At 35.7% G+C, this 21470-nt stretch overlaps 1 protein-coding gene across 1 annotated transcript in view; it reads right to left on the reverse strand.

Annotated features, from left to right (window-relative positions):
* ZFX (zinc finger protein X-linked) overlaps positions 1 to 21470 on the reverse strand; it is a 71874-nt gene that overhangs the window by 4380 nt on the left and 46024 nt on the right. The window contains 20 exon segments of the mRNA XM_043994809.1: positions 2 to 61; positions 64 to 210; positions 212 to 328; positions 330 to 362; positions 364 to 402; positions 405 to 629; positions 632 to 654; positions 657 to 701; positions 704 to 791; positions 793 to 840; positions 842 to 924; positions 927 to 1008; positions 1010 to 1039; positions 1041 to 1126; positions 2663 to 2803; positions 3366 to 3396; positions 3398 to 3501; positions 4106 to 4249; positions 4444 to 4541; positions 4543 to 4591. Coding sequence (XP_043850744.1) covers positions 2 to 61; positions 64 to 210; positions 212 to 328; positions 330 to 362; positions 364 to 402; positions 405 to 629; positions 632 to 654; positions 657 to 701; positions 704 to 791; positions 793 to 840; positions 842 to 924; positions 927 to 1008; positions 1010 to 1039; positions 1041 to 1126; positions 2663 to 2803; positions 3366 to 3396; positions 3398 to 3501; positions 4106 to 4249; positions 4444 to 4541; positions 4543 to 4591 — 1673 coding nt within the window.

Raw genomic sequence — 21470 nt, forward strand, 5'->3', positions numbered from 1 at the left:
TCTTGCAGTACTCACACCGATGGGGATAGTCTTTTGTATGAATGGAAATAACATGCCCGCTTAAAAGCCTGAGGCATCTGTAGTGCTATACTCACAGTACTCACACTGGTAAACTTTCCTGCCACTATGCGTCTTCATATGTTTTTTGAGCTCATTTTGCTGCCTGAACCCCTTCCTACATCTCTTACACCTAAACGGAAGATCCTTTGTAGTGAACAGAAAGAATGTGGCGACTTAGAACAAATGGATCTGCAATCTTAAAGTCACAATGTCTACACTGGTGCATTTTTTTGCCCTTGTGGGCAGCCACGTGTTTCTTGAGTTCTGAAAGGCCGATGGAAGCCTTTATCACACATGTCACAACTTGTGGGGGTAGTCCTTTGTGTGAACTGAAATTATGTGGTCGTTTCAAATTCACTTGAGTTTCGAGCTCTTGTGTCACAATGCAAACACTGATGTGTTTTGCTTTCTTGGTGGATAAGGGCATGCTGCTGCACCTCTTTGGTATCTGAGAAAGTCAGAAGACAAATCTCACACTTGAATGGCATCTCTTTACTATGTTTAGTCTTTACATGAGTTTTCAAGTTAGAAGAGTCAGCAGACCTATATTCGCAGTAACTGGCACTGGCTATGGCTTCTCACCAGTATGGATAACGCATGTGTTTTCTTGAGCTCTGATGGGTGACGGAAACCTTTGCCACTTCCACACAAATATGAGGAAAGTTCTTGCTGTGGACAGCCAGAAGATGGCGGTTTAATAACCCTTGTTCAGCTGTCTCATAATCGCAAAAATTTACACTTGTGCATTTTGTTGGCTCCCTTTTCCTTATGCACCATTTTTGTGAGTAAACAAAGCTCCAGCATGAGAGAAATGTTTCCCACATTCATCGCATTCAATTGCCTTTTCGGTTTTGTTGGTCAGCTGTGGCTCTCCAGGTGGTTGTGTAAACTAATTTTTTTGTTAGTAGTGTAATCACAGTCTGTGCATCGATATTTTTTCTTGGTAAGGGTGCTCTGGATGGTTTTTCATATGCCTCTTTCAAGAATCCTCTAGATTTAAATTTCTTCCCACAAATCATGCAAGGGTAGACAGTCAACGGATGACCATCAGGGCCAATAATTATTGCTATGGAAGAAGAAAAAAGTAAAGATTATAAACAGCAAAACAAAGATGTAAGAGCATTCAAGTTGTATGTTCTACAGATTATTACACAAGTGAGAGTAAATTAAAGGTACTTTTTCTACAATCTTCAACACTCAAACATCCTCATCAGAAAAAGTTATGTCCATAACCAGACATAGCTTTTTCTTCCATTGAGTACTGAGTATGAAGTATATACTACTTCACTAAATATTGCCATACTATTTCCTATAGGTAAATGTCATCAGTTCAAAACAGCAAATGAAGCTATCTCAATGTTGAGAGATCTACAGGATCAGAGCAAATCACAGAAAAAAAATTGCATATTACTTTCCCAAATTTGTCTGATTATTCCCAAACTGCCATTTAAACTGGACTTAACATACAGCAGATATAAAGACTTAAAAAAGCCAAGAATTAAGGGACCTTAAAATAATTCCTACAAAGAAATTACACTGAATGTCACTATCATACCTAGACTGTCATAACATGGCTTCTTGTTTCTTCATTTAAATAGGCTATATTATAAGCTTGGTCCAGAAGAGTCGAGGAAATGCACCCCCCCTACCTCACTTTATAGAACTGTGGGATTATGGGTGTGGCATATTCATATGCCGTCAGATATAATTAGTTTTGGTTGTGTTTGGTTTTTTTACTGATTTGAGTTTTCTGTCCCTTTTTTAAGAAAACATTTAAAAGTTTTGAGTTCCAAATTCCATCCCTCCTCCCCCATGGTAAGCAATCAGATATAGGTTATACACATGCAATTATGTAAAACATTTCCATACTAGTCATTTTGTACAAGACTCAAATAAAAGAAAAAAAAAGAAAGTGAAAAATAGCATGCTTCAGTCTATATTCAATAAATATGACTCCTTTCTTAGGAGGTGGATGGTATGCTTCCATCATTAGTCCTTTGGGATTGTCTTGGATCACTGTATTGCTAAAAACAGCTAAATCATTCACAGTTCTTCAACAAACAATATTGTTGTTACTGTATACAAAGTTATCCTGGTTCTGTTCATTTCTCTATGCATGAGTTCATGTAAGTCTTCCTGGGTTTTAGATTATGATTAGTTTTGCTACACTGTTTTTCCATCTCATTTTTTTTAAAAAAAGAGACCTTTGTTGTAAGGATAGCCTGCTAGATATGTGACCAGGGAGGGATATATTCAGAAATAATCATGCTGTAAAATAAATAAAAACACACACACATATTATAGAGACAGAGATAGAGATCAATAAATTTCTTTAAAATAGTGGTATCATGGTAGGGATAGGGAAAATTGTTCATCTGAATTAGAACTGGTCAAGTTAATAATCATCTTTCCCCTCCACATTTTGAAGTTTCTTTGCATATTCAAACTTAACATACAAATCCATGTCTTGTGGTACTCAAGCTTAAAAAGTATCGCAATATAGTGGTGCGCACAAGGTCACACAAGGTCCCTGTTACCGAAGGGATGACTGGCAAATCCCCAGAGACTGACCACTGTACTAGTGATGTTACTAACTTCTTACCTGTTTGGTACTGCCTGGAATCAGGTCTTCTCCTCTTCTTTGGTTTTTGTTTTGCCAGTCTGCCAAGTCCAGCAGACTCATCTATGTGCAAGAGGGCACTTGCAGTGCCATTCCGGTTTTCAATTCCATCAGTATTATTACCTAACAATGCGCATTAAAAACAAAATTATACAGTATTATCACTTTGAAGACTATTTGTATTGTGGATTCTTTATTAATAATAACATTGCAAAAAGAGCCACGATCCTCATGAATGACAGAAATTCCCCATCCTAAGTAATGAGTTTTAGATTTTTTTTTTTTTGGTGATGGGGGTCTAGGATACTCCTAGTTGTCAATTAAAAAAAACACATTACAGCATTTTGCCCCATGGAATCCCTTGTTGTCTCCCAAAATTGTAAGCCACGGGGCAGATATTATCAAGATGGAAATTTTCAAGCTTGGAAGTCCTGTGTACTTCTTGCAGTACTTCCTTCTACGTAATATAGACATGAAGGAAATTCCTGTTAAAAATAGAGACAAAAAGTAGACTTTATAATCTTCCTCTATCCTTGCTTTAATTAAATAACCTTTATAGGCACTGGCATTTTTAGCTTTCTGGGACTTACACCACAAAGAGGAGTCTTTGAATGTGCACAGATGTTTATAGAAAAAGTACCAGCTTTTTGTTGTTCCCAGGACTTGAAGATTTCATGTGACTTACCATAGGCTGCTGCCCAAGCTATTGGCATAAAAAGTTTTTATTTCAGTGTCATCAATTTGTTGTTCATGTGCCACTGCTGCATCTTCCTCACCAACAATCACTTCCATATAAACTTCATCAGCAATTTCTGCAACATCTAAAAAATAAGGACGTAAGTATTAACAATATTTTCCATAAGCAAATCTCTAAATATCCATAGAAAGACAGGTAAAATATGGGACAGTTAAGCACGGGAATGAAAATCTGAAGGCACAAGTTCTACTCCTCAATCACCTCCAACAACTCATTCTATGCCTAAAAGGAAGTAAGTCACTTTGCTTCTCTAGATCTGTTTTCTCAACTGGAAAATCAAGGAGCTGGACCGGTTGATCACTGAGATCCCTTTTCTAATATTAATAATCCATTAGAGTGAATCTATAACTAATGTCTCTATCTTCCTCTAATAGTCTATGAGTCTAAATCTGTGTCATTTTTTCCCATTTTAATATATAGTTACTACATCAATAAAGAAAAAAATGAAGCTCAAATTACAATCATCACTTGGTGTTTTTATAAGTTTGCCACCCCCTATTAAATTTTAGGCACACAAAGAAAAGCTTCACAGGCATATTTATTTTCTAGCTTTTGAATTTACATAAGTTTTTCTACAATTAGTGTTGCCATTACTGTCAAATATCAAGTGAATAAAAAAGGTCCTAAAAATCATAAAATTTTCTCCCACAAAAAGGCCACCTACTTACTTAAATCTTCATCTTCTTGCTGAGAGTCATATACAGTCATGTAAACCATCTTTTCCCTTGGAACACGAATACTGCTACTCTGATCAAGCAGTCCAACTCCATGATCATTCTCAGGTTCACTCTCCACAATATCCACTGTACCACCTAAAGGGAATGATTAGAAAACAAACAATTTACCTTCAAATTTCATACCTAAGTAGTTATAGTTATTACATTGGAATGTTTTGTTCAAAGCATTGTCCTTTCAGTAAAATACTATTTCCTATAAAACATATAAAAAGGAACAAGATTAAGAAGTTGAATTAAAGTATACAGTGTAAAGTAAAATTTCATCTCACCTAAATCATCTTCTCCAGGATCAGCCTTAAAAATATAAACTTTGATAACTTCAGGGCAAGTGCCATCTACTTTACATGGGTCAATTTCAGATTCGCATCATGGTGATTTCAGAAGAGACGTCATGTTCTATTTTCCCGGCATCATCCACTACAAAAATTAAAATAGGGCAAGTAAAACTAAGTTTCAATGAGACTGGTAATAACAGAACCACAAAGGTGAAAGATGTAACTTTCTGGAAAACTAAAAATGGGGAAAAAAAATGCCAGGTATACACACACATACACAAATGGTAAAATTCATATAAAAACTACTTTTGTAATATTTAACACTAAAACTATATACCTATTACAAACTGTTAATTTCTATAGAAAAAAATGCAGTAATGAAGTCAGGAAAAAACCAAAATATTTCCTAAGTTTTACTCATGACCATTTGGTAAAACTTGCTTTTGACTATTATTAACAGGTCCTGAATAAACCCTTTGTGAAAAGTTAAGACTGTTTATGATATTAAATAGCTAAATAAAAATTAAATTTATTCAGAAAGAGTAACATTAATATCACCATATAAATGCAGTATCAAAACTCTAAAGATTCCTGACAAAACCATGACAAAAAGTACATTATTTAGGAAGTATTTTTGGTGTACTTAGGTATAAACCAAGTAAATAAAGACTGATCTTAGTATACAACATCTAAATAAAACAGGAGAAAAATATTCTCATGCATCTCTACAGCATGTAATCTCAAAGGAGATACTACTGAATCATAGTCTGGAAAGGCTTCAAGTATGGATGAGAGACTAGAGTCGATAGTCTGAAGAACACTAGCAAAATTCATAAATAAAAAAAATTCATAAAATTCATAAATGGTGGCCAGAAGATGACCACCAGGTGACAGTTTGTCTTTCTGGCTCTAGGAATCATAAGGAACATGTACCTTTACTCAAGTATGAAGTGTATATGATCTCTTTTATTGGAAGTATCCACACCAGTAAAATCAATGGCTCTTTGGAATCATTTAAGCAAATACATGACTTTTAGTTATATAGTTAGTTATATGAGCCAGAGGGAAAATTTGTTCTTTTTTTTGTGTGTGAGGCAATTGGGGTCAAGTGACTTTCCCAAGGTCACGCAGCTAGTAAGTGTCAAGTGTAGGAGGCCGGATTTGAACTCGGGTCCTCCTGACTTCAGGGGCCGTGCTCTATCCACTGCGCCACCTAGCTGCCCCTTCAATTTTTTAAAAAGTTAAAGTTAACAAAAAAAGCTAAACACCATTTCCTAATTTGATGTTTGCTCACTTAATTTCAACTGATGTTGGATCTTCCTAATACAAGTACTACTATTCCTTCTTCTATCAGTATAGATCCATCCCTACCTTTGTATGCTGTGAGATTCTTATCCATGATCTCACCTAAGTCCATTGCAGTCTTTTAATCTTTTATAGGTATCGGTATAACCACTGAAAACAATTTGCTTGATCTTACCCATTAGACTAAGTCATCTGTTCTTTCAGTCACATGTGTCATGAATGTTTTCTACAACCTTTTTGCATGTAAGTCTCTGTTAGTGACAGGATGTAGCCTATTTATTATACCTACCATGAGCTTCTCCACTGCCCTCTGGATCATTTGCAATTTTGTTTCCTTGGAGAACATAGTGTTCCATGATTTGCAGCTATATAGCAGCACCAGAAGAATTAGGTGCCCAAAATTTAAGTTTTTGTTCCAAGCAGCAGCTTAAAATCACTAGAAGGAAATGCTCTAAATCACTAGTGATTAGAGAAATGCAAATTAAAACAATTCTGAGGTACCACCTGACATCTATCAGATTAGCTAATATGACAAAAAAGGAAAATAATAAATGTTGGAGAAGCTGTGGAAAAATTGGAAAGCTAATGCATTGTTGGTGGAGCTGTGAACTGATCCAACCATTCTGGAGAGCAACTTGGAATTATGTCCAAAGGGCTATAAAGCTGTGCATACCCTTTGACCCAGCAATACCATTATTAGGTCTTTTTCCCAAAGAGATCATAAAAAAGGGGAAAGGGACCCACAAGTACAAAAATATTTATAGCTGCTTTTTTTGTGGTGGCAAGGAATTGGAAATTGAGGGATTGCCCATCATTGGGGAATGGCTGGAACCAGTTGTGGAATATGAATGTAATGAAATACATGAGCAGGAGGAGTTCAGAGAAACCTGGAAGAACTTGCATGAACTGATGATGAGTGAGATGAGCAGAACCAGGAGAACATTGTACACAGTATCATCAACATTATGTGTTGATCAACTGTGATAGACTTGATTCTTCTCAGCAACACAACAGTACAAGATAGTTCCAAAGGACTCATCATGGAAAATACTCTCCAAATCCAGAAAAAAAAGAACTGTGGAATATGGATGCAGATTGAACCATACTATATTTCTTTTGGTTTGGGTGCTGTTGTTTTTCTTTTTTGAGGTTTTTCCTTTTTGCTCTGATTCTTCTTTCACAGCATGACTAATGCAGAAATTTGTTTAATGTGATTGTACATATATAACCTATATCAGATTACTTGCCGTCTTGGGGAGGGGGGAAATCTTATAAAAACAAATGTTGAAAACTATTTCTACATGTAACTGGAAAATAATAAAATACTTTTATAATTAAAAAAAAAAAATCACTGGAAGGACCAGGCAATTTCCCAAATGCAATTCAACCTGTCCTATCTAACTTAGGCTCAGCTTACTCTCCATCTTCGGTTCCTGTCCAAGATGAATACGTTGATGGATTAACTCAAGGAATACCTATCAAACTTTGTATATAATCTGAGGAATACCAGTCCTTCATAAACTATTGAAGTAATCTCTTCTAATTGAAGAGAAAAACCCTATAGTATTCTTGATCATACAGATTACAAATCTAGAGTTGGGGCATTTCACAGATGGAAAATGAGACCTAAGGAGTTTAAAATAACTTGTCCAATGTCACACACAGAGTAGTACTTACCCTTTTAATTGCTTTGTAATTGGGCTAGTACCTCAAACCAATGTTACCTTTGGCTAATGTATCTCTCTGATAAAGAGATCCAATTATTTGGCTGGCAGAGGTGGTTTCTAAGCTCTCCTGGCTTTCTTATGAGAACTATTTTACACAAACTGAGTTTCTCTGAGAAAAAGAGATGATAATAGTTACTGTCTTTATTTTAATCCATCTCCCATTTTTCAAGAATTAACAGATTTCTTATAAGGATAGTGAGGATTCTTATAACTTCATGATGTTCCTTCCTCCCTTCCTTTCATTTAGCTTGTTATAACTTTTATCTCTTCTCTAGTCAGTTGATGATCCTACAGAACATTGCCAGTTGAATATGAGATGACCACCACACCAATTCCCTTTCTGTTAAGATATAGCCAATTTAGGGGGGCGGCTAGGTGGCGCAGTGGGGTAAAAGCACCGGCTCTGGATTCAGGAGTACCTGAGTTCAAATCCGGCCTCAGACACTTGACACTTACTAGCTGTGTGACCCTGGGCAAGTCACTTAACCCCCATTGCCCCGCAAAAAAAAAAATATATATATATAGCCAATTTAGGGGCAGCTAGATGGCGCAGTGGATAGAGCATTGGCCCAAGGATTCAGGAAGACCTGAGTTCAAATCCAGCCTCAGGACACTTGACACTTACTAGCTGTGTGACCTTGGGCAAGTCACTTAACTCCAATTGCCACACACACAAAAAAGGATATAGCCAATTTCATTTTTTAAATTACAACATTCAGTGTTTCCCATATCTAGATCCAGCTAACTATAATTTTCTTAAAAAAAAAATATTCAGGATATACTGAAACATCTGAGTAATCCAGGTCTCATGAATTTTCTTAATCCAAAATCATACTTCCCAGCATTGTTTTTTACTGTCATTAAGCCCATCTTCATAATGAAGTCACCAAGTAGCTGGATATGAGGTGACTTGCTTTGGAGAATCTTGCCATGTTCTTCACACAATTTTTCCCCTTCTTCATCACTGACCCCCAATAACAGATACTGATGTATAAGCTATAATTATTGTCATCTTCTTCTTACACTGATCATGAATAAATTGATGAGATAATCAAATACTCTCATGAATTAATATTTCTTGTTGCCTTAGATTACATGATGAAAGTAATGCTAATCATCTATTAAAAGAAAATTTGCAAAGTCCTTCCATTTAGTTCCAACTTCCCCTAGGTCTTCTGGATTTTGTTTAGAGCAAGAACATCAAAATTGATATATTTCAGTTCTTTAATAGTTTATCAACTTATGGGTTGCTGGACAAAGATCTCATATTCAGTAGTACCAATTCTTAAATTAATGTTTGTGGAGAGTATAAAAACTTCACACCCTATAGAAGGTGGCACTTGAGCTTAGAAGGAAACTAAGGATTCTAAAGAATGAATTAAATTTAAGGAGGGAATGCATTCCAGGAATGGAGGGATAATCTGTGCAAAGGCACAGAGATGGGAGATGGAATGCTGTATTTTCAAAACAGCAAGTAAGCCAATATGGCTAGAACATAGTATCTGAAGTAAAGTAAATATGCACTAAGACTGGAAAGGTATGCTGGGGCCATTATTATAAGTGGTGTAACGATTGGAATGACGCCACCTGCTGGAGACTACTGTAGAAGAGTTCCGCCCATGAAGCGAAGGTCTTTGAGGGCAAGACCAGGAGTCTTTTCTTTGGCGTCAGGAAGTGACGCGGGCTAGTGGGAGGAGGAAGGAAGAGACTGGCACTCGGTCTCACTCTCTTTCCTGGGGATGCTGGTGGAGAAGGCAGCTAGAAATGTGCTCTCCCTTTAATAGATAGGAATCTAGGCCTTTCCTCTCTATCAAATTCTTATTCTCCTTAATAAATGCTTAAAATTCTAACTCTTGCTAAAGCTTATAATTTATTGGCGACCACTCACTAGATATTTTAGACAGTTTAGCTAGAATTTTAGCCCTTAACAGTGGCTTTAAAAGCCAAACAGATACAAAAAAAAAAAAAGTCAAAAGAGGCTGGGTTATGCCAAAATAGTAAAAATGGTAATACTATAAAAGTTATTACAGCTTTAATGCTTTATCAATCAAACTACTAAAGAGATATTTTATAGAACTTAATAAATAAGAAAATTCATTTCAAAAAACAAAATCTGAAAATATCATAATGAAAAGAGGTAGGAACAAAGCAAGGAACAGCACTTCTAGACCTCAAACTATATTATAAAGCAGCAGTCATAAAATTTGGCATTAGTTTAAAAATAGACAGATCAAAAGAACAAACTAGACAAAGGAGAACCCAGAAACAATGGCACTCCATGTTTTGATAAACTAAAAAAACATAAATTACTAAGAAAAGAACAATCTACTTGATTTAGAAAAAACAAAAAACTCCTGAGACAACTGGAGGTAGTCTGGCAGAAATTAGGTTAGACTACACCTTAAACCACATTATGTAAAACATTCTAAATGGTCACATGACCTTAATAGTAAAAATTATACCACTAAAACTCCAGAAGAGAAGCAGATCATCTGCTTCACAGCTATTGGTAGAAGATGTATTCTTGGGGCAGCTAGGTGGCGCAGTAGATTAAAGCACCAGCCCTGGATTCAGGAGTACCTGAGTTCAATCTGACCTCAGACACTTGACACTCACTAGCTGTGTGATCCTAGGCAAGTCACTTAAGCCCCCATAGCCCCTCCCCCCCAAAAAAATAACAAGATGTATTCTTAACCAAACAAGAGATAGAGGGAATTACAAAAGATAACTTTACTTGAAACACATGTGCATATACATGTATGTGCAGACAAGGAACCAAAAGCCATCCCTCCATAGGTAAGTGGTTAGAGATATATACAGTTTTCAAAAGAAGAATTGTAAACTATTAACAACCATACAATAGAATAATTGAAATTGCTGATAAAAGAAATGTAAATCCAAACAACCAGAGATTTCACCTTACAGCCTGCAAACTGGCAAAGATGGAAATTTTGGTCAATGTTAGAATTTGTATTTGTTCCTAAAGGCTGTAGAGACACTCCACTATACAGCTCCCTCCAAGTTTGCATCAATCCATTCACTGATGACTGACAGTCACCCTTTGAGTACAATCATACAACCAGTTTTGAATCTACCTACTTGCACATTAAGCCTCTCTATTTTGTCCATAAGGAGTTAAGGAAAGGGGCAGCTAGGTAGCATAGTAGATAAATCACCGGCCCTGGATTTAGGAATACCTGAGTTCAAATCTGGCCTCAAACACTTGACACTAGCTTTGTAACCCTGGACAAGTCACTTAACCCTGAATGACCAGCAAAAAAGAGAGGGGGGACCTCCCCCCCCCCCCGCGAGAAGAGGAGGAAAGACTGTCAAATTGCTTTCCTAATATGTAAATCAACCCAGAGAATGTCTGGTAAACCTGTCAAAAAAGGAAATCAAGATTAGTTTGTCATGATCTCCTCTAGATGAAATCATAAAGTTCTTTTTGATCACTACTTCCTTTTCTGGTTTAATAATGTCCAAATTTTTGTCAGGAATCACAGTTATCTTTTCTAGCTTATCATTTGCAGACTCATTTGGAGGGAGGAAAAATGGGGACAATCTTTATCCTCTCCAATCTGTAGCTTCATAATGAAAGATCATGCAATGGTGGTTCAGCAATCACACCTTCTAGTTTTCTGAGATTACTACCCATACTCAGACCTGGATAGCCAAATAAACCTAACTTAGTGATAGCCCTAAGCTATCTGCCACCCCTGCGGGTGAACTCTTATTTCAAAGTAGCTTTACAAGTAAAACATTTTTCAACTGAAAAACATAATTATCCTAGAATTTTCAGAGCCTATATTACTGGATGGACAAAGTAATTTTTCCCCCAATTGTTTCCAAAATATTTTTTATACCCTCAGTGAAAGAACATTTCCAAATCAGAGGCTTACTGAAGATAGCAAAGCTCTTATCTTACACTAGACAATTACTGAGGAGCTTGATTTGAGACTATTTGGTAATATTTTCTCTATCTTTTGTTCTGTCAATGCTATTTCACTGATTCAATCAGCATTTTATCTAGAATGCCAATGTTATCACAGAGGGAATGTCACCGAAAGTTTATCCAAGTGCTATTTTAGATACTGCTTAGGTTTAAATTCAAACATTAGGGGGAAAAAAAGAAAAAAAAAAACAACACAAACATTCAGTGAAAAATATAGTATAAGTGATAGACTATTGACTCTTGCCTGAGGACCAGAGTTCAAGTACTACCTCTGATGATTATTACCTGAATGGCCTTGTGCAAGTAACAATTTCCCTAAGCATCCATAGCATCCATTTCTTCATAAGGGAAAGGATGGAAGGAATGTGCACATGATGGTGGCATCTGAAGTCCCTTTGAGGTCTACATCTATGATCCTAAGAACAGTCTTGGGAAAACTATTGCCTGGTATTTTCTCTGAAGGAATTATATTTTTAAAATTGTGTTTAGAGAATTCATATGTGGTAGCTTTTGGCCTTCACAGAATACACATTCACAAATACTTAGAATTCATACCTCATCAACAAAAGTAAAGCAATATGTTATGGTCTGATGCTAACTGGGAGGTTAAGGTGGAATATCACTATATTAATAATATAGAAATACCATAATATTTTAATGATGCTAAGCTAAGAAGTCCAAGGACAGTAAAAGTAATAACCCATTCAGTCCTTTGTCTTACACCATCTATAACAAAATTCCTTTTTATGTCTACTATTGTATTAACAAATGATGCTTGTCCATAACAAGATTTTAGGTCTGGAAAAGAAAAAAAGGATAAAAGGTATAAAGAATATTTTGTATCTTAAGGCAAATTAGCATGATTTAGAAAGATTTTCACAAAAAATCATTATGATCAAGACATTTAGGTTAATTAAAATATTTAATAATGTTCAATTTTCTGTATGTCTCATTTATACAGAATACCCAAGTCCTACTTTCAGGAAAATGAAGTGTTATTTAATAGGAAATGAGTTGCTTAGGTCTCTGTCTTATCCTAAAAATCTAAACTAATCTCCCCTTGTTTAAATAAATACATTTACTGGGAGGTTACACAGATTAAAAAAAGAAACAAAACTAGTTATCTTCAAGGGAGCAAAACTCAAGTTACTAAACCAGTATATCTGTACAGTGGAAAACACTTAACGGGAATCAGAGGACCTGAGTTCAATTCCACCTTACAATCTGTGCCTTAATCACTTCCTAGGTCCTAGTTTCTTCATCTAAAAAATGCTGGAGTTGGACTTAGATGTTCTTTGAACATGCTAAATTTGTGCTACTATGGCCCTTAGTCTATTTTAGTCAAGCCTTGAAGAGAAATTCCTCTTGAGGTCAGTTGATGGTGATGCTAACAGTATTATTTACACAGGCCTTACTATGTGCCAGGTACTGTTTCATGCACTTTACATATTTATTGTCTCATTTGACCCTCACAACAACCCTGGGAGGTAGGCGCTGATATTATTCCATTTTACAGACAAGGAAACTGAGGCAAACAGAAGTGAAGTAACTTGTTCGGGATCACACAGCTGGTAAGTATCCAAGAACACATCTGCACTCCGGTTCTACTAATCCATGTAATTTCCAAGCTTATCACCTTAATGCCAAATACCCAGTATATTTTATGTACATTAAGATAATTTACCATATATATCTTAATAGGAGAACATATTTCAATTTACATGAGACCACATTATAATTTAGTTTCAGGACAAACTTCAACCAAATCAAATCTGGATTTACAATCACAAATGGTAACACTAAAAATCTCAACTTTCCCAATTTACCCAGCTTCTCAATTTTCATTTAAATGCTAACATCTCAAATCTGAGCTCACTGCTTTAAGTTAGCTCAATTTTAAAGATTCACAGTGGCAGTCTCACATTCTCATCCCCTTCTTTTGGGTCCTATGAAGAGAATTCTTTTTTTTCCCCATAAAATTATTTTATTATTTTCCAGTTACACACTGAGATAGTTTTCAACATTTGTTTTTATAAGATTTCTAGTTTCAAATTTTTCTCCCTCTCGCTCCTCCCTCCCCCCTCCCGCCTCTCCTCTCCTCAAGACAGCAAAGCAATTTCCTATGAAGTTCTAAAAATTGGAGAGCACCCTTCTACTGGTCTTTAATGACCTAGCACATAACATTCTGCAGCTTTTTCACAAGTCCTAGAAATAGTGATTTCATGTCTGACACTTCTTGACGCAGTCCCTTCTGTGAAAGGTTTAAAAACTTCAATTAATGACCAAAATAAAATTTGAAAATTTGCCGAGATCTCTTTATAAATTGCCTCGTTAACAAGAATGTGGAACAACTTTCTGCAGTTCCTAATTAATTTCTCCTGCAGAATGAAGGAGTAAAACTGCTTTAATAAAACCAGTCTGAAAAACTGCAGGTTATTTACACTGCCAGGAGAAATTAATAAAACTTCAGAAAATATGCAAAAATAAGTCATCAATAAAAATATTTTTAAAAGAATTCAAAGAATCCATAATTTCTGGGAAAAGAAAAAATGAGAAAGAAAACTTAGTTCAAATAAATGACTAAGTTAAGGAAGTTCTATATAACTTTGTAGTTATTAACTTGCCATAGGAAAGTATTAAGACAAAATTCTCAGACTGATCTAAGAAGATTAGGTTCTTCTCTGTGAGAAATCTAACACAAAACTCATACCTAAAAACAAAGTCCTGGTTTCATTTCACACCTCTAAAACTGGTAAAAATAACAAAAAGGGGGGCAGCTAGGTGGCACAGTAGATAAAGCACCGGCCCTGGATTCAGGAGGACCTGACTTCAAATCTGGCCTCAGACACTTGACACTTACTAGCTGTGTGACCCTGGGCAAGTCACTTAACCCCCATGGCCCCCACCAAAAAAAAAAAAAAAAAAGGGAAAATGAAGACAACTGTGGGAGAGGCTTTGAAATGAAAGTTACAAAGCTGACATACTTAGTAGAGGTGCTGAGACAATTTTTCTAGCTGGCCAGTGTGTCGATTTGTTTTTATTTATGTTAAGGGCTAAAATTCTAGCTAAACTGTCTAAAATATCTAATGAGTGGTCGCCAATAAATTATAAGCTTTAGCAAGAGTTAGACTTTTAAGCATTTATTAAGGAGAATAAGAATTTGGTAAAGAGAGAGAAAGGCCTAGATTCCTATCTACTAAAGGGAGAGCACATTTCTAGCTGCCTTCTCCACCAGAGTCCCAAGGAAAGAGCGCGAGACTGAGCGCCAGTCTCTTCCTTCCTCCTCCCACTAGCCCGCATCACTTCCTGACGCCAAAGAAAAGACTCCTGGTCTTGCCCTCAAAGACCTTCGCTTCATGAGCAGAACTCTTCTACAGTAAGTCTCCAGCAGGTGGCATCATTCCAATCGTTACATTTAACTATACACTTATTTATTCTAGAGAAAGCTTTTTTAGGGGGTGGAGGGAGAGAATAGGTGGTAGTTATAGAGATGCCAAAGAGAAGCTAAATTGGTCCCCCTAAAAACTCTGAAGTAACTTCCAATCAATGATACCAAAGAATTTGGGGGGGGGGGTATCCTCCTAGAAGCATATCCTATTCTAACTAAATGTGCTCATAAATTTTCAGTTACTTTATAAGAAGTTACCTTAATGAATAAGAATTCTTTTTTTTTTTAATTTTTAATGAGGCAATTGGGTGTCAGTGCTTGCCCAGGGTCACACAGCTAGTAAGTGTTAAGTGTCTGAGGCCAGATTTGAACTCAAGTACTCCTGACTCCAGGGCTGGTACTCTATCCACCACACCACCAAGCTGCCCCTGTGAATAAGAATTCTTATTCCTGTTCCCCAATCAATCCAAAGACAGAAACAAACGGGAGACTATACATGAATGACATGTAGGTAATCCTGTTGGAAAAACTATTTCTGGAGTAAAACTATTGGTTCACAATAAAAAACAGAATCAAGGGTTTTTACTTACTAATATATTTGACTGTGTTTTGATAAACATTTTAACTTTGTGTTGCTAAAACCTCTACATAAAAAATATAGTCTTATTTATTAAAAAAATATTTTATTTCTTATGCATGGTAAACTCTAGAATTTATTTCATTTTCATAATGAATAGGTGGTATGGGGGAAAGTTTGCTAAAAGCCAAAGGTTCAAAAGTTAGGGAACCCCTTACCTAAAGGATGCCCAATAGTCCTTCCAAATTTACCTTATGCTATGAAACAATTGACCTGATATATTATCCCAACATATAAAGAGTGTAGACCCATTAAATACCCAAACTGACAGAGAAGCAACACTAAAGTGTCAGGAGCTATTGAGAATAAAAGATCAATCATGAACTTTATAAAGGCAGTTCTTAAATAGTGAGTAAATGAGATTTGACTTACATATGATTTTGCAGGTAACCTATAAAGAAAAGTATTGTTACTATAATTCCTAGGATTTCTTTCTCTCTAAGAGCATTGACAATGGAATGAGATTTGTCCCTAATCTGCACAACTATTCCTAATTCTTTTTAATTTTTTTTTTTTAGTGAGGCATTTGGGGTTAAGTGACTTGCCCAGGTTCACACAGCTAGTAAGTGTTAAGTGTCTGAGGATGGACTTGAACCTCAGGTACTCCTGACTCCAGGGGCTGGTGCTCTATCCACTGTGCCACCTAGCTGCCCCAATTAATTTTTAAATTAACTTTGTTAAGAAAGTGCCCCAGGGCAGCTAGATGGCAGGATAGAGCACTGGCCCTGGAGTCAGCAGTACCTGAGTTCAAATCCGGCCTCAGACACTTAACACTTACTAGCTGTGTGACCCTGGGCAAGTCACTTAACCCCAATTGCCTCACTAAAAAAAAAAAAAGTGCCCCAATCTGTTTTGTGATAACACTAAAAGACTAAGAAGATATCCTTTGACAAAAGTGGTACACTAATAAAAAGTGTTTTTTATCTCTAGATATAGCTGCCCACCCGCCCCTGGCCTTAAGATAAAATCAAATCTATGAAAATTTGGCTTTGCAAACATAAACTAGAATGTTCACAATTTGGTTTTATTAAAAGATTCATAACTGTATTTCTTAAAGTGTTTTCCATCTATCGTCTAAAAATTCAATTTACATATGCATTTTTGAAAACAATTATTATATTTGACTATAGTCCCTCTCCATATATAGCTAACATTTATATAATATTTAAGGTATGTGAAGCTTTTTACATATTTTATCTCATCTGATCCTTACAAAAACTCTGTGAAGTAGACATTATTATCATCACACATACCACCCCCCCCCTCCCTTTTTACAGATGAGGAAACTGGGTGAGAGATTTGTAATTTGCCAGAGTCACACAGCTAGTAAACCGCACTAGTATAGGATGCAACTTGGGTCATCTTAGCCTCTAACCTAGTGTTCTGTCCAATGCCCAAAGAACTAGCTTTATATAGTTCTTAAAGTGACAATTTTGGGAGAACACATGCACAACACAAATACGCTCCATATGAATTTTTTGTCCTAAACATAAAAGTTTACATAATAAAGAAATTAGAGAACAAAAGATGTACCATTTACTACTATGGCTGTGGGAGTATTCTTAAACGAACAAAGGACAGAAGGGACCATATAAGTGAAAATAAGACAATTTTGATTAAACAAAGCATAAAAGCTTTTTTGCATTAATAAAAATCAATGTGGCTAAGATGTTGAATGGGGGAAATCTTTGCATTAAATATCTGTGATATCTCATATACAGAGATTTGGTATAAATATGGAAAATCAAGTGCCATTCTCCAACAGATATGGCCAGTGATTAAATGAATAAATGCAAATCATCAAAAACATGAAAGATTGCTCCAAATCACAAATAACAAAATAACATGAAAACAACTAGGTTTTACTTCATACCCATCAAAATGGCCAAAGATCAAGAATAATGGCTGCTGAAGGGGAAGAGAGGCACACGAATACACTGCTGGTAGATGTGAAGTGGTCCAACCGTTCCGGAAAGCAATTTAGAATTATTTGAGAAAAAGTCACAACTGACTTTTGGCTTATCGAACACTACTGTATCCAGATCACAAGGAGGTCAATATTATCTATAACAAAATATTTATAGCTGCACTCTTTGTGATAACAAAAATATATGAACTAAAATGAGACTAATCATTTGGGGTATGGCAAAAAAAAAAGGGCATATTTGAATGTGTGGTAATATTAAGAAAAATTAAAAGAAAAAAATACATAAAGACTTAAGTGATACAGATTGAAGAGGATCAAGACAATATTAAAACTATAATAATGTAAATTATAACACTAAAAATATTGAACTTAATTGAACTGTAATAAACAATAATAGAACACTGATACAAAAATATAATTTTCCTCCTTTCTGTAGAGAAATAAAGACTGTCACACCCAGTTTGCTGGGTAGAATGCTCTTTGTTAGAAGGAAGGGTTCAATGAGGTTGAGAGGACAGAGATTAAAAGAATGACTGGATTAAAAACAAAATAAAGCGGTAAACATTTTATATTTAAAAAGCAGCCAGGGGGCAGCTAGGTGGCACAGTGGATAGAGCACCAACCCTGGAGTCAGGAGTACCTGAGTTCAAATTTGGCCTCAGACACTTAACACTTACTAGCTGTGTGACCCTGGGCAGTCACTTAACCCCAATTGCCTCACCAAAAAAAAGGCAGCCAGAAGCATTTAAATAACATGAAGTTATTTTGTTTTAGAATGGCATTTCATTTATTATTAATGATTTTGTGAATATTTCAGTAAGAGCGGAAGGGGCTGCATTTTAACCACAGATGCACTAAATACAATAATGGTTGCATGTCCAACTCTCAAAACGTTGTACTTGTGAGAGAATGGGCAGAACATATTTAAATGGAAATTGAGCAGTCCATCCCTTCTACATTTATTTGTGAAACCTAAATTTTAATAATCAGTGCCGCAAAAAACAACAAAAAGGGTTTTTCAAAAGAATAGGAGAATATTAGAATTATTCAATTTGAAAAATGTCACCACAAGTAACCATTAAATAAATACAATGGACAAAGCAGTGGCCCTGGATTCAGGAATACCTGAGTTCAAAGCCAGCCTCAGACACTTGATGCTTCCTAGCTGTGTGACCCATAAAAGAATATTTTAAAGTATTATTTGAACAAGAGTAGATAAAATCTAGAAGTCATTCTATTTGAAAATAATAATAGCCATGTCTATTAATAACTATACATCTACAAACCATCAAGATTCTACAAACCATCAAGAATGAAGCTTGAAAGAAGAGAACCATTCAGACAGAAAATGAAATAGATGACTCAGATTTGGAAGAATTATTTTGATCAACTGCTATTCTCTTTGACAAAAACTGACATTTTACACAACAGAAAATAGTACAGTACTTTACTAAGTATGTTAGTATTAGTTTAGATATTAGCAATATACTTCATAGCAATTAACAATTACCTCCATCTGTCTCTGTCTCTGTCTCTCTCTCCAGAAGCTGCTAGTACAAGTACAAGGGATCATATCACAAAAACCTAACCATACCTCACCATTTGATGATGTCATACTTTTATCCAGGTTTAGGAATCAGTTTCTAATACAAGAGATAAAAACAGGAAGCCTTAGCTTAGGTATTCCTAATATTAATTCAACTCTGACAAAAATGGGGAAGGCGTTAACTGAATAGTTGTCATGCCTTTCCTACCGCTCTACCTATTACCAGCAAGGAGAATTAAATTAATAGATAAATAGTACAAGAAACTCAGAAAACAAATTTGGTTCTTTGTTTATAAAACTGTTAAGATATCATTAGTCAATGTTATGCTTCCAGCCAAAGTAAATAACTCATTTTACTAATCAGGTTAATTTTTTGATGGAAATTAAAGAAAACCAAGAATAAAAGCCTGGGGGAAAAAAAGAAATTCTGAATATTCACACTGATGCAATCTCCTAGGAAACTAATCTGTTCCAAGAAACCTATTCTAATTCAACAGCTGACAGACATAATAACGATTGCCAGTGGCAACGATGCTTTTCAAAGAGATCTCTCCTGATCAATGTAATGCCTAAAATAAAGTCACATTAATTACTGTACCCTTTTCCATTTAAAAGAATAGGATCCAAAAGAGATTTACTCCAAAAGCATTCCAAAATTTAAAGAACAATATGAGATTAGAGTCAAGAATAAAAATAGCAATTAAAGAAGATAATAGAAGGAAAAAGAAAACAGTGCCATTAACAAAAAGGAGCTATGACACAAAATAAAATCAAAGATATCAAGATATAGTTGGATAACTGGAGAAATTTTTCTCAGCTTAAACTACGAATAAAAATAGTCATCTTTTCAAAACACCCAGTTCTAATAGGCAAATTAGGTAAATGAAAATTTAAATTGTTATACTGAATAAATATAAATTGACAGCACAGTTACCAGTGTCTGTAATACTTCAATCACTCAAATCATAAATCTTCTTTAAATGTTATATATAGTATTTGAAAGTTGCATTAGCCAAAAAAATTCACTGCCCTGTAATTAAACTTATCAAGGCTGTTACTGTAACAAAAAACATACAGTGCATCACCAGGCCCACACTCAAACACTTTACAATCTTTTACAAACTGCCAGAGCTTACACTATTCTAGCACAGCCTTTGAGAACTCAGGATGATCAGGGATAGATAACTTTAGTAAAAGGCCAGAAAATTTAAATTTGGAGTTGGATAATGGGGGCTCAAATTCTAGCTCTGTGACTTTTTGTTGTTCAATCGTTTTTCTGTCGTGCCCAACTCTTCATGATTCCATTTGGGATTTTCTTGGCAAAGATACTGGAGTTGTTTGGCATTTACTTCCCCAGCTCATTTTACAGTTGGAAGAAGCTGAGGTAAACAGGGTTAAGGGACTTGCCCAGGGTCACATTTGAACTCAGAAACATGAGCATTCCTGTCTTCAGGTTTGGGACTACATCCACTGAGCCACCTAGCTGACTATTTGCTGCTGCTACTACTACATGTAAGATAATGGGAAGTCACTTAACCTTGATCTTTAAGTTTCCTTCCAAGACATAATAACAAAGTAGAAAAAAAAAAGTAATATTTTTAAAAGCAAAGGAAAATAAATTGTCTATATAGACTTTATTTGGGAAATTATGTCAATAAGCACTCCTGAAGAGATAAATTAAGATAAAAAGAAAGGAGGCAGTAGAAAGAGTACTGGCTTGGGCATAAGAGGATATGGGTTCAAATCTCTTCTCTGACATTTCCCACTTGTGGGATAAGTTATTTAATCTTCATGGGCCCCCGTATGCTTAACTATAAAATAAGAGACTTGGAACAGATGGCCTCTAAAATGCCCTTCCAGCCCTAGGTTAGTTATTTAGATCTTTACAGTACATTTGACAAGGTTTCACACCAAAGACTTAGGGAAAAAAAAAAACAAAACATGGGGCTGTTTTATTGTCACTTAACAGGGAACTGGTTTAGAGACAGGAAAACAGATAAAGAGTTAAAATGGGCATGTCTGTGGAAGGAGAAGTATCAACAGTGAGGTCTCCTAGACCTAGTTTGATTTGACATTTTTAATAAACAATCTGAAAGACAGGGTACCCTGTGAACAGACCAAAGTCTACAGGTCTGAGCTCTTCTGAGTAGTGAAATAGTTAAACCAATAGATAAAAAAGCTGAAAGATTTTTAAAAATCTCTATGACAAGAAAAAAGGTAGCAAATGAGTGTAGTACAAAAAAACTATATGGAGCACCTCGGTGGCTCAGTGGATAAAGCACTGGCCCTGGATTCAGGAGGACCTGAGTTCAGATTTAACCTCAAACACTTAACACACTTACTAGCTGTGTGACCCTGGGCAAGTCACTTAAACCTTCATTGCCCTGCCCCCTCCTCCCAAATATGAAGTAACAAATATACTTAGTGAAAAAGAGCCTGGCTATACCTTAGAAATTTTAGGCTTTTAATTATCCACTATGACCCAGGGATGGTATCTCAAAGAAACTTTTCCTGGAGACATCAGTCTAACAGTAACATT

Source organism: Dromiciops gliroides, chromosome 3 (assembly GCF_019393635.1).
Source record: "Dromiciops gliroides isolate mDroGli1 chromosome 3, mDroGli1.pri, whole genome shotgun sequence".
Lineage (NCBI taxonomy): Eukaryota > Metazoa > Chordata > Mammalia > Microbiotheria > Microbiotheriidae > Dromiciops > Dromiciops gliroides.